The 13,010-nt window shown below is 41.4% G+C and overlaps 1 protein-coding gene across 1 annotated transcript; it reads left to right on the top strand.

The window, feature by feature from the left end:
* The first annotated feature begins 327 nt into the window (after positions 1-327).
* Positions 328-723, top strand: LOC149401360 (uncharacterized). Its single transcript, XM_089610681.1, has one exon. The coding sequence runs from the start codon at positions 328-330 to the stop codon at positions 721-723; it is 396 nt and encodes a 131-aa protein (XP_089466807.1).
* The last annotated feature ends 12,287 nt before the right edge of the window (positions 724-13,010 follow it).

Genomic DNA, 13,010 nt, shown 5'->3' on the forward strand with positions numbered 1-13,010 from the left:
TACCAGTTACAGAGAAAGATTGCGGCCCTCGTCTAATACTGGAAGCTCAATTAATACATCCTTAGAACTATTGGGATAGCCGCCGTGGCTGGAGAACACTCGCGCCATGAGAAGAAAGTCCCAGTTACGGTCACCGTCACTGACTGGGTGACGAATAATGATCTAAAAAGATCAGACATGCACGTCGTGGGCACGATCATGAGAGACGCGGAATTTGACGATTCTCACACTCAGCAAAAGAAGTACCTCTGGGTGATCTCCTAAGAGAAGATAGACAAACGTATTAACCTCACGTACGAAGGCCCACCCTCGTCTCCTTTTAAGTCAATGTTCTTCACCAACCAAGAGGCAATGCGCCTTTTACATACGTATAATGACGTGGTTGTCGTCTCGGCACCGGTGGTAAACAATCTTGTCCAAAGAATCCTAATAGACAATGACGGCTCAGCCGACATTATCTTCAAGACAACTCTGAATAGGATGAAGCTCGCCGGGCTGAGGCCGACTCCACTTGCGACCCTGCTCTTCGGCTTCTTCGGAGAAAAGGTAATGACTGAGGGGACCATTGACCTTCCAGTCACTTTTGGGACCCCTGAAGGAATCGAAGCCACCCACATCGTGTCGTTCCTGGTGGTAGATCAACTTTGCACTTACAAGATCATAATTGGCCACCCCACTCTGAATTGGCTGTGGGCCATTACTTCCACTTATCATCTCATATGATGAATTTTCCGACTGAGAAGAGAATCGCTGTAATGATGGAAGACCAGTCCGTGGCAAGAATGTGCTATGTTCAAGGAGTGGACGGCAAGGCGGTTGTGAAAATGGTGAATATTGTCTACCAGCTTAGGGATAAGTTCCCGTGCAAATTCGAAGAAGAAGAAAACTTTGTGGATATGGATCAAAGGGAAGATGTTGCACGTCAAAAGGTGGAGACACTTGACGACCTTGTACCCATCATGTTGGACGACGCCAAGCCTGACCAAGTCGTCAAAATTGGCGCCCAACTTTTGACCAATATCCGACTTTAACTCATGGCCTTCTTGCATAAATTCAACGATGTCTTCGCGTGGACACACGCTGACATGCCAGTGATAGATCCCGAAGTGATAGCGCATCGCCTAAAGGATGACAAGAAAATAACCTAGCACGTGAACCGAGGAGGGCATTCAGTGGAGAAAGGTACCAAGCCATTGGCAAGGAAGTTGATAAACTCATCGCCGTATATTTTATCAAGGAGGAGGAACATCCCAAATGGGTGTCGAACATGGTGATGGTGAAGAAGCCCAATGGGAAGTGGCAGATATGCATAGACTCTACAAGGATCTCAACAAAGTCAAACCAAAGTATCGCTTCCCCTTCCCATGGATCGAGCAACTGGTGGATACCACGGCAGGACATGAGCTGCTGAGCTTCATGGACGCATACTTGGTCTACAACCAGATTAAGATGCACGAGCCGGACCAGATTAAAATGACCTTCGTCACGAACCGTGGGTTTTACTGCTACAAAGTCATGCCTTTCAGCCTAAAAAACACCGGAGATGGCAAAGATTAACCGAATGTTTGCAGATGAGATCGACAAGATGATGGAGGTATATGTAGATGACATGCTTGTAAAAATTCTCAAGGCCTTCGATCACGTTCATGACTTGAGGGAAATGTTCACTATCTTTTGTTGATACATAATGAAGCTCAACCCCAACAAATGCACCTTCGGGGTCGAATCTGGCAAGTTCCTGGGCTACATGGTAAATTAGTAAGGGATCGAAGTGAATCCCGAGAAAATAAGGGCGATCTTAGAGATGAGTTCGCCACAAAAAATTAAAGTTTAGAGTCTTATGGTCACCCTGATGCGATTTATGTCTAAAGCAACCGATAAATGTCAGCCGTTCTTCAAGGCACTAAAGAAGACAGATGGGTTTGAGTGAGCCGAGGGATAGGAAAGAGCGCTTGGTGAAATGAAAGCTTACTTCATGAGTTCACCTCCATTCTTGTCAAAGCCAAAGGACAGTGAGACCTTGTTCGTCTACCTCATAGTTTTTTATAGGTCCATGAGCGCGTTCCTAATACGTGAAGAAGACAAGGTTCAATGGCATGTGTACTACGTTAGCAAGGCTGTCCTCGATGCTGGGGCTCAATACCCGAAAATCAAGAAATTGTTCATCTCTCTCGTAATGAGCACAAGAAAGTTACGCCCCTACTTTCAAGTGCATCCAATCATGGTGCACACATGGCACCCCATCGAGAAGGCATTGCAAAGAGAGATATACTCACGTATGGCCATCTGGTCATAAGAGCTGAGTGAGTAAAGAATCAAATTCCAATTGAGAAAGGCTATCAATGGTCAACCCCTCGCCAAATTCGTAGCAAAATTCTCGTGCACATCTCAGCCCAAGGAGGAAGGAAAGGAATAATACAAACTGAAGGAAGTGAAAGGAGATTCGATGAAACGCAACAACATCGAGTTGTCAAAGAAGAGAACTAGTGGCCCGACAAGGGTAGTTTGAGAATTTCACGTGGACGGTGCATCAAATGCCCAGGGGGCTGGCGCCAGCGTTGTACTCACAAATCTCGATAAGGAAAAATTGAGGTACACACTACGCTTCGATTTCAAGGCCTCAAACAACGAGGCAGAATATGAAGCTCTGATTGTGGGACTAGAATTGGCACGCAAGTTAGAAGTCTAAAATTTACGCATTCACTGTAATTCGCAAACTCATTGTGAATTAGGTGAAGGGCGACTATGCGTCTGTTATTACATTGAGGTTGGCGCTTTGGTTCAGGCAACTCTATTGTTCCCATTGTTGTCTCTAGCATCGCACATACCATCTTTTGTCACTTTGTGCCAGGAAACGACGTGGCTTCACTAACACCTTTTTGTTTATCCTCATTCTGATATGCGTCATCTGTCCTGGTGTCTGATCATAGGACATTCTCTTTTCTTGTCTCATATAAAAGAGAATGCCATACCCTAGGAAAGGGCATCACACTTTACACGCCGAAATCATATCTTCAAGAGAAAATTGTCTGTGTGTGTTTAGTTCTCTAGGTTTTGGTTCTTTTTGGGCGAAGACAAACCTAGCCTTTTGCAGTTGTTGCTGTTATTGTTATACACATATACATTGTGAGAGTGTAAGAGTGGAAAGTGAGAGGAGCTCAAATCTAGGGGAAGCCTAGGTTAGTAACGCCATAGAATAGCTTGGAGTTAGGAATAGTGGAAGGTGATCATCCATTGTATTCCATCGTGTACTCATTCTATTGTCCAGTGGAGTTACTCTTTTCACCGGGATACATATTCCCCCAAAGTAGGCATTTGAGGCCGAACTGGGTTACCACTCTTGGTGTCATTTACTTGCCTTTATTATCGTTTGCTCGTTGTTCTTGCAGTTGTTCTTAACAACACATAACCAGATAGAGTATACAATAGATCTAGACTGTCAAGTGGTCTCAGAGTGGGCCCTAAGTTTCTGGGTGAGGCTCGTGTGGATCTTACTTTTGTTCCTGGAAATGGACACATTCAAGGAAAAAGGCTCTATTTCTCGAGCTCCACTTCTCGATGGGTAGAACTACGCTTATTGGAATGCTAAGATAGGAGCCTTCATCAAGTCCATCGATCACAAGACGTGGAAGTCCGTTATTACAAGATGGGAAGCTCCCAAGAAGGCGTTAGAGGATGGCGTTACCCATGTGAAGAGGCCCGAGATCGAGTGCAGCCCCACAGAAGATGAAGCTGCTCTTTCTAACTCCAAAGCTCTCAATGCCATCTACAATGGACAAAAATGTGTTCAGGTTGATTAATACTTGTGAGAGTGCCAAGGAGGTATGTGATATCCTTGAAACAGCCTTTGAGGGGACTGACAAAGTGAAAAATTCTCAATTACAACTTGTCACCACCAAGTTTGAGAACATGAGGATGCATGAGGATGAAATCATCAGCAAGTTCTATGTGAGAGTTAGAGACCTCTCTAATGAGTCTCACTTTCTTGGAGAACCCATGTCAGATGCCAAGCTCATCAAGAAAATCTTGAGATCTCTTTCTAAGAAGTTCAAGATCAAAGTGACCACCATTGATGAAGTGCATGACACATCTGCGATGAAGGTGGATGAACTTATTGGGTCCTTACTTACCTACGAGATGTCTCTCTGCATGTTCCTCAAGCAGTAATTGAAGATAGAAGAGTTGGAAGCCAAGAAATCTAGCCTACTTGAGAAGATTGAAGAATTGAAGAAGGATTCTCCTGATATGCTGAGGAACAGATTTGAATCGCTTCTGGGTGAAAAGTCTCATCTACTCGAGGTCATTGGGAGTCTGAAGAAGCAAATCTCCAAACTCAACGATGATCTGGCGAATATGACCAAGACAGTTCATATGTTATACTCAGGGACCTCTAGCCTGAATGAGATTATGAAGATTGGTTAACCCTCCTCTAGTCATAGAGGACTTGGGTATCACTCTGGTTCTTCTTCGTCACAGAAAACAGTTTTTGTGTCTCTATCCCGGTTGGCAGTTGAAAATGTTCGAAAAGTGTCCCCAACATCTTGAAAGACATCAAGTCATGTGTTACCAAGGCTGCCAAGTACATCTCCTAAAATGACTCGAGATGTCATTTTTGTTGAAGATTGGGGCATATCCACCCTTTCTACTTCTCACTGTATGGTAGATTTCTAGAGCGAAAAAACACAGGTCAAAATGTTCTCTATGTTGTCAATGGTGCCCACAAGAAGAGTAGTAGTGTCTATTTATGTACATTTGATGTCATATAGTCTTACGAAGACTCTTGCTTGTAATTGCTTATTCATTAATAAAGTTGAAACGTTCATTCAATCTTCCTTGTCTGAAGCTTTATGATAAAACCATAGTCTTTTAGTCCATAAACAAACTTAACAACTTACGAAGAGACAAATGTAGATTTGCATGAACAAACTCTTCGTAGTTTGCTTAAAACAATATATTCGCAATCTTAGGGTCAAAGGACTATTGACCTCAGTATGATTGTTAGAAGAATCTATGATGTCTGGTTATGAGGCATTGAGAGTTTGGGACTCTATAGTTCTTCTAGGTATCTTCCGAAGATACTGAATTGACCAGTGCACTTCTAGAGACAATATAAGAACAAACCATTTAACCTCTTATGTCTCGAAGTCACTATGTATGAATTGCATCATGCTTACCTTAATCCTGAAATGAGACATGCCATTTCACACCTTAGTATTCTCATTTGAGAAAGTCAAAGTTCGGACTCACTATGTGATTCCGAACAAGGCCTATTGGTGAAGTACTAAATTGTGAGTCTGTCATGAATAACTTTGTGAAGTTCTCATAGATATGGAATTCATGTACAAGATTGCTGAAATGCAATGTATGTCACCTCATGCTTTGTTCCTTGGAGTGTGAATAAATGAACTGGCCAGTGTCCAAATTGAGTCCTGACTCTTTTGGATGAAACAATGTGACTTGTTAGCTCCTCGTCAATACATTGTTTCTAACTTATTCACAAGCGACAAAGGAGTTGAGGAAATAACAGCTAGAAGGGTAAAATGGTAATTTAGTAAATCCCGACTAGCTGATGACATTCATGAAGGGTAAACATAGATAATATTCAGTGGATCCGCTCATCATAATTAGGTCGAATTCTTGAGTAGAAAATAAATTCATTTGAACCGAGAGATTTTCAGTGTCAGCTCTTTAGTGGAGTCAGTTGGCATTAAGCTAAACTTGGAAAAGGTTTGTGAACTTTTGAGTCCAAGTGTTTAGCTCAAGCTTTGTTCATTTGGGTCCATGAGGTCACTGTCACGAATCACATCGATAGGAATAGTTAAACTGGAAGCTAAGTCAAAACAAGAACGAAAATTGTCGAAAGGGTATTTTTGTCTTTTGAGACATAAGGATGAAATGGATGTCAATAAATTTTGACAAGTTCATTTGATGACTTAATGTCACTCGGCCATAATATGATTATTGGGCCTTGTGAATTAATTTCATTTCATGAGAATTTTATTGAAAATTCTTAATGGGCCTTTTTCATGTTGTCATGAACAAATGGAAAAGCTTCTAGAAGCCCATTCTAGAAGGTCATAGGCGCCCAAATACCCAAGAGAAAGAGAGTTCCTTTTGTGCATTAATGTATGAAGATACTTGCCAAAAGAAAAAGAGGAAACAAATTTCCTCTAAGAGGCATAAGGGATTTCGGCCAAACAAGCTTGGAGAGAGCAAGGAATAAAAGAGGAAACAAATCCAAGGTGTCATTAAGGCACATGTTGGCCGTGTGACTTGGATGGGAATGGGCAATAAAGATTGCTCATAAAGGCTTGGAAAATAAGAGGAAACTACTTCTTTCCAAGGCCAACCCTTCTCCTATAAATAGGACCCTCATTCCTCTCATTCTATTCATTCCACATAAGTTAGAGATTGAGAGCTTCTCTCTCTAGACCTTGTGGTGGCCGAAAATCCTCTCTCTCTCTCTCTAGTTTATTTTCGATTTTTTCTTGTCTTGGCACCTAGGTCCTCACTCGACCTAGTGTTTAGCTCTGCGACTTCGAGACTCGTTCTTAAGTCGTAGTGTTTAAAAGTGCCCACTCACTGATTCCTTCTTTTCGAGTGATTTAGTGATGGAAACTTTCGTGGTTGCTCGAGGTGCCGAGGAAAGAAAGAGAGACGTGCTGCGAGGGGAGACGAGCGTTGCGAACTTTCCAAAAGCTTCTTCAAAGTTCAAGCTTCAAGAAAGGTTAGTAAACTCTAGCTCATATTGGTTTTTAATTACATGTACTTGCACTTGTCTAGGTTAGTAAAAACCGTTTTTACTTGAAAAGAATATTTTTAAAATTCCGCCGCTTAACGAAGCGTTAAACTTTTTCTTAAACCCTAGATCGATTCCAACAAATGGTATCAGAGCTATGGTCAAAGGAATGCATGTGCATGTTTTTAAATTATGAGCTTGAAAATCGTTTTCGAAAGTTTACTAATTTTGTGACAAGTTAGAATTGTAATCTTAGATTTTTTTTAATTTATTGCTCATGCCTTTAAATTAAAAACAATGTTGATTTTCTATGAGTTTGGGATGATGTTAAAACACATTAGAATCAGTTCTAAAATTTTTTAATTTTTTATATTGAAAAACGTGTTTTTTAAAGGTTTGAGAATTTTCGAGTAAAATTTTGTGACTAGTTTTGTTATCTTGCTAGTTTCTTATTTTTACTTGAATCGTTTTATGCATGTTGTTATTTCTTTTATCCTATGTTATTACCCTGCTAATAAAACACAAATAAAAGCTTTAAACAACATCTTAAAACGTTCCGTTACACTTGATTCTTTTTCGCACCTAAGTAGGACCAAGCTTTAATTTATTTCTTTTTCTTCGAGCTGGAGTAAACCCGCATTAAAAGTGGCATAACTCTCTGCTCAGAAATCTAAATTTAATGATTCTTAAATCAAATTAAAGCTCTGTCTGTCCTCTATCCAATGCCACCGTTTTCGGCTCAAAAGGACATCGGAGCCGCCAGATATGGCGATTTTACTCCGAGGTGCGCGACTGTCTGAAACTCCAGTTTTTAGAAATCCGGATTTTCAAACCCCACTACCATGAGTTATAGAACTCTAATGAGAAAATTTTCTTGAGCAAAAATGTTTTTCATATGATTATAAACATGATGTGTAAAGATTAAAAGTTTTGATTTTTGAAAGATTAATTGAAATTGAATTTTTACAAAACTAGTTTGAATTTTGAAAAACCGTTTTCACTTTCAAACTTGAAAATATTTTGTCATCCAAATCAAATAAGTTTTCAAAATGTTTTCAAAACTATATCTATATCACATATGTTCAAAATCTATATGCTCTTGAAAATTTGAGTGGGAGGTCTCCTTGTAGACAAGCCGAAAAATAAAAGGATGTGTAATCTCAAACTTTCAAGTGTTCGAGTGAGTTGAAGTTCACACTTCCCTCACGCACTTTCCCGAAATAGAAAATAGGAAAAGATCGAGTATGTCCCTTGTGCCTTTATGCACTAATACTGCTCTGAACATGTCGATCTAGGATTCTCTTCTAGTTGTCCGCTCTGTCGCTCTCTAACTAGGAAATTTGTTTCCGAACTTATAAGAGTCGATGAACCAACTCCAAAAACTAAGTGGGAGGGTTATATTCGTTGTTTGTAACCCACGATCCCCAACACTAATGAAAGATGCAATAACGTGGGACTAAGAGCCGCTCTTGCGACCCTCACTTAAATGTGAGTACTCCAAGGCGTTATTGCTTCGATCATTGCTCAATGAGCTACGTCCGAGAGTGATGCAATGATGGCAAGGCCTCCCCTTGGGGGATTGTTTTTCAAAGCTGATCTTTTGGACTAAGTGGTTGGTTGCACACTTAGACTCAATCCCTAGTATCCTTCCTTAAGGCTCTGCGAAAGGATGTGAGTGATCAAACCAATTTACAAGGTGGCTAGTCAAAATGATGTACTGACATCTTGGCTTAGCATTAATGATGTGTCATTTACTTATAAATGGAGATTTTTTGCGGCCTTCTCTTGAGGGAGTAAATTATCGTTTGGTTTATAACACCTTTGGATTTTACAAAAGTCTTAATAAAACTTAAATCCTAAACCAAAGACTAATCATAAACTTGTTTCAACTTATATAGGCAACATGTCTCTCAACCATCTCTCAATCAAACTCGAAAACGAAAACTACGTAGATTCGAAACGTAACCTCGACATTATACCTACCGTTAACAAGCACAAATGGGTACTCACCACCCCGTGTCCTCCTCTGACGAATGATGATTCAACTCAAGAGGACAATGACGCCTTAGCGGCCTGGCTTCGATCCGATGAGATTGTGAGGTGCTATATCTTGGCATCTATGAACAATGTGCTGAAAGAGCAACATCATGACATCGAGACTGCCGCTGTCATGCTCTACAATCTCCTTAAGATGTTTGGAGGGCAAAGGCGTCAAACAAGGCAACAAGCAGTCCGACAGTTTATGAACTGTCGCATGAAGGCTAGGACTCCTGTTGGAGACTTTATGATATTGATCATTAGTCATCTGAGTAAAATGGAAATTCTAGGATCTGAGATTGATGGGAAGAATGTCATAGATGTGATCTTAGAAACTCTCCCCGCATCTCTTGATACCTCCATGATGAACTATTCCATTAACAAGCTAGAGTACACTGTTACCAAGCTTATGGAGGAACTTTACACTGCTGTAAGTCTCACTAAGAGAAAGAGGAATCAAGGAGAGGCACATGCTACTGAGCAAAAAGCCTCCGCCTCTGGAACTGTGAAGAGACCATACAAGGCCGATAAAAAGAACTGTCCCGCCTATCTCAAAGCAAAGGAACATAGTATTGTACTAGTTACCGAAGCATGCTTAGTAGCTGATAATGTATCAACGTGGATTCTTGACTCCGCTGCTACTAACCATATTTGTTGTTCCTTGAATGGTTTCAAGAAAACCAAAAGCTTAGAGGAAGGCGAGTTCTGTTTCAAATGGGGTGATGGGAGCCTGGTGTCTGCGAAGGCTGTGGGATCCGTGACGCTGTCTTTTGAAGACCGCACTTTAAACTTGAATAATGTTTATTTTGTTCCTACCTTTGGGAAGAACTTAATATCCGTTGCTCGTCTTCGTGAGCAAGATTATTGTTTAAAGTTCATTAAGAATGGAATTCGAATTTCGTTTCCTGATAATTCTTTCGTCACTGATGCATGTATGAAGAATGGTCTTTTTACATCTATCCCACTCAACCTTCTCTTTTAGACACCGAAATAGATAATGATCTAATTAGGGAGCCAAAGAGGATCAAACTTTCTGAATCCTCCGATCTAACAAAATCAACATACCTCTGGCACTTGAGACTTGGTCATATCAGTCTAGATAGGATTAAGAGACTTGTGAGGGATGGTCCACTCCAAGCCTCTGCAATAGGTTCACTACCTACTTGTGAATCCTGCATAGAAGGAAAAATGACTAAGCGCCCTTTCTCCGATAAGGGTCCAGGAGCCACTGAGTTGCTGGAACTAATACATTCTGATGTATGTGGTCCGCTCAACCAACAGGCACGTGGAGGATATGAATACTTCGTTACCTTCACTGATGATTACTCAAGATATGGGTTTGTCTATTTGCTTAAACACAAATCCGAGACCTTTAACGTATTTAAGGTCTTTAGGGCTTTAGTGGAAAAGCAAACTGGCAAAGTGATCAAAACCCTTCGATCTGATCGAGGTGGTGAGTATATGTCTGGAGAGTTCGATGACTTTCTTAAAGAAGAAGGTATCGCTTCTCAGCTTACCGCACCTGGCACACCTCAACAAAACGGAGTGTCAGAGAGAAGAAACCGAACTCTTATGGAGATGGTTAGATCAATGATGAGTTACTCATCACTCCCGCTTTCCTTTTGGGGATATGCCCTCGAAACAGCCGCCTACATTCTGAACCAAGTTCCGTCCAAAACGGTTCCTGGTACTCCTTATGAACGATGGACTGGCCGTAAAGTGAATCTTGGCCGCATCCGAATTTGGGGTTGCCCTGCACACGTGCTAAGGCAAAAGACTAGCAAGTTGGCTAGTAGGTCAGAATTGTGCCTGTTTGTAGGATATCCGAAGGAAACCAAAGGTTTTACTTTCTATAGTCCCGAGGACGATAAGACTTTCGTTAGCACGAATGCTCGTTTCCTTGAGGAGGACTTTATGAAGGATGCGAAGCCTAGAAGCAAAATTGTGCTTGAAGAAAAGTTGGGTGAGGAAGCTTCTACCTCATCTGTAAGAACTGTTCTTACCTCAACTGAAACACAACCTAACTCATCAGAATCTCGTCAAGTAGTACTTAGACGTAGTGGGAGGGCTACTCAAAAGCCTGACAGGTACATGTCTTATGGAGACTCTCTTGTAGCCGTCTCCGACATGGATGACCCTGTTTCCTATAGCCAAGCGATGGCTTGTTCTGAATCAAACCTTTGGCTTGACGCCATGAAAGTTGAAATGCACTCGATGTATGTCAACAAAGTCTGGAAACTTGTAGACCTTCCTGAAGGGATTAAACCCGTAGGGTGTAAGTGGATATACAAGAAGAAAAGGGGTCCTGATGGGAACGTCGAGACGTTCAAAGCACGACTTGTGGCGAAGGGTTATACCCAACAAGAAGGGATTGACTATGAAGAAACCTTCTCGCCAGTCGCGATGCTTAAATCCATCCGCATACTCATATCCATAGCTGCAGCTCTCGACTATGAGATCTGGCAAATGGATGTCAAGACAGCCTTTCTGAATGGCAATCTTGACGAGCGCATTTACATGGCTCAACCAGACGGTTTCGTGGATAAAGGTCAAGAGACCAAGGTTTGTGAGTTGCTTAAATCCATTTATGGACTAAAGCAAGCATCTAGGTCATGGAATATTAGATTCGATGAAACTGTAAAGAGCTTCGGCTTTGAACAGTCAATAGATGAGCCTTGTGTTTACAAGTTAATACACGAAGGCAAAGTTGTGTTTCTGGTACTATATGTCGATGATATACTACTCATTGGTAATGACGTGGGTAAGTTATCTGAGGTTAAGGTCTGGCTAGCAAAGCAATTCGATATGAAGGGTCTAGGAGAAGCCGCGTACATTCTGGGGATCCAAGTCTTTCGAGATAGGAAAAACCGGACGCTGTCGCTCTCTCAAGCATCTTATATTGATAAGGTGATGGATCGCTTCTCGATGCAAGACTGCAAGAGGGGTCAAACACCCTTTAGGCATGGAGTTTCACTCTCTAAGGACCAGTCTCCCAAGACTGCACAAGAGATTGAAGACATGAGGAAAATTCCTTACGCCTCTGCCGTAGGAAGCCTTATGTATGCTATGCTTTGCACTAGACCTGACATCTGTTTCGCCGTTGGCGTAGTTAGCCGTTTCCAATCCAACCCTGGACCCGAGCACTGGATTGCTGTTAAGCATGTTCTTAAGTATCTTCGAAGAACTAGGAACTTGATGCTTACATACTCAGGTACTGACCTGACTATGACGGGATATACCGACTCCGATTTTCAAGCGGATAAGGATTCCAGGAAATCCACTTCGGGATCTGTGTTCATCCTTAATGGTGGAGCTGTTGTGTGGAGAAGTATTAAGCAATCTTGAATTGCTGACTCCACAATGGAAGCAGAATATGTGGTTGCTTGTGAAGCATCCAAAGAGGCTGTATGGCTTAGAAAGTTCCTTAAGTATTTGGAAATTGTTCCAAACGTCGACGAGCCCATGACCCTTTATTGTGATAATAGTGGGGCTGTCGCTAACTCAAAGGAACCTAGAAGCCATAAGCGCTCTAAGCATATTGAGAGGAAATACCATTTGATTCGAGAGATCGCGCAACGCGGAGACGTGGAGGTAAAGTAGATCTCTGGAAGATCCATTCACCAAGGCCCTAGCGAACATGGTCTTCGACCAACTTCGAGAGGGATTAGGCATGTAGGACTACTCACATCTTCTTTGAGTCAAGTGGGAGTTTGTTGTCAATGGTGCCCACAAGAAGAGTAGTAGTGTCTATTTATGTACATTTGATGTCATATAGTCTTACGAAGACTCTTGCTTGTAATTGCTTATTCATTAATAAAGTTGAAACGTTCATTCAATCTTCCTTGTCTGAAGCTTTATGATAAAACCATAGTCTTTTAGTCCATAAACAAACTTAACAACTTACGAAGAGACAAATGTAGATTTGCATGAACAAACTCTTCGTAGTTTGCTTAAAACAATATATTCGCAATCTTAGGGTCAAAGGACTATTGACCTCAGTATGATTGTTAGAAGAATCTATGATGTCTGGTTATGAGGCATTGAGAGTTTGGGACTCTATAGTTCTTCTAGGTATCTTCCGAAGATACTGAATTGACCAGTGCACTTCTAGAGACAATATAAGAACAAACCATTTAACCTCTTATGTCTCGAAGTCACTATGTATGAATTGCATCATGCTTACCTTAATCCTGAAATGAGACATGCCATTTCACACCTTAGTATTCTCATTTGA

The sequence above is a fragment of the Urtica dioica genome, chromosome 4 (assembly GCF_054948205.1).
Source record: "Urtica dioica subsp. dioica isolate 48M chromosome 4, U.dioica_male_clone48M_v1_H2, whole genome shotgun sequence".
Taxonomy (NCBI): domain Eukaryota; kingdom Viridiplantae; phylum Streptophyta; class Magnoliopsida; order Rosales; family Urticaceae; genus Urtica; species Urtica dioica.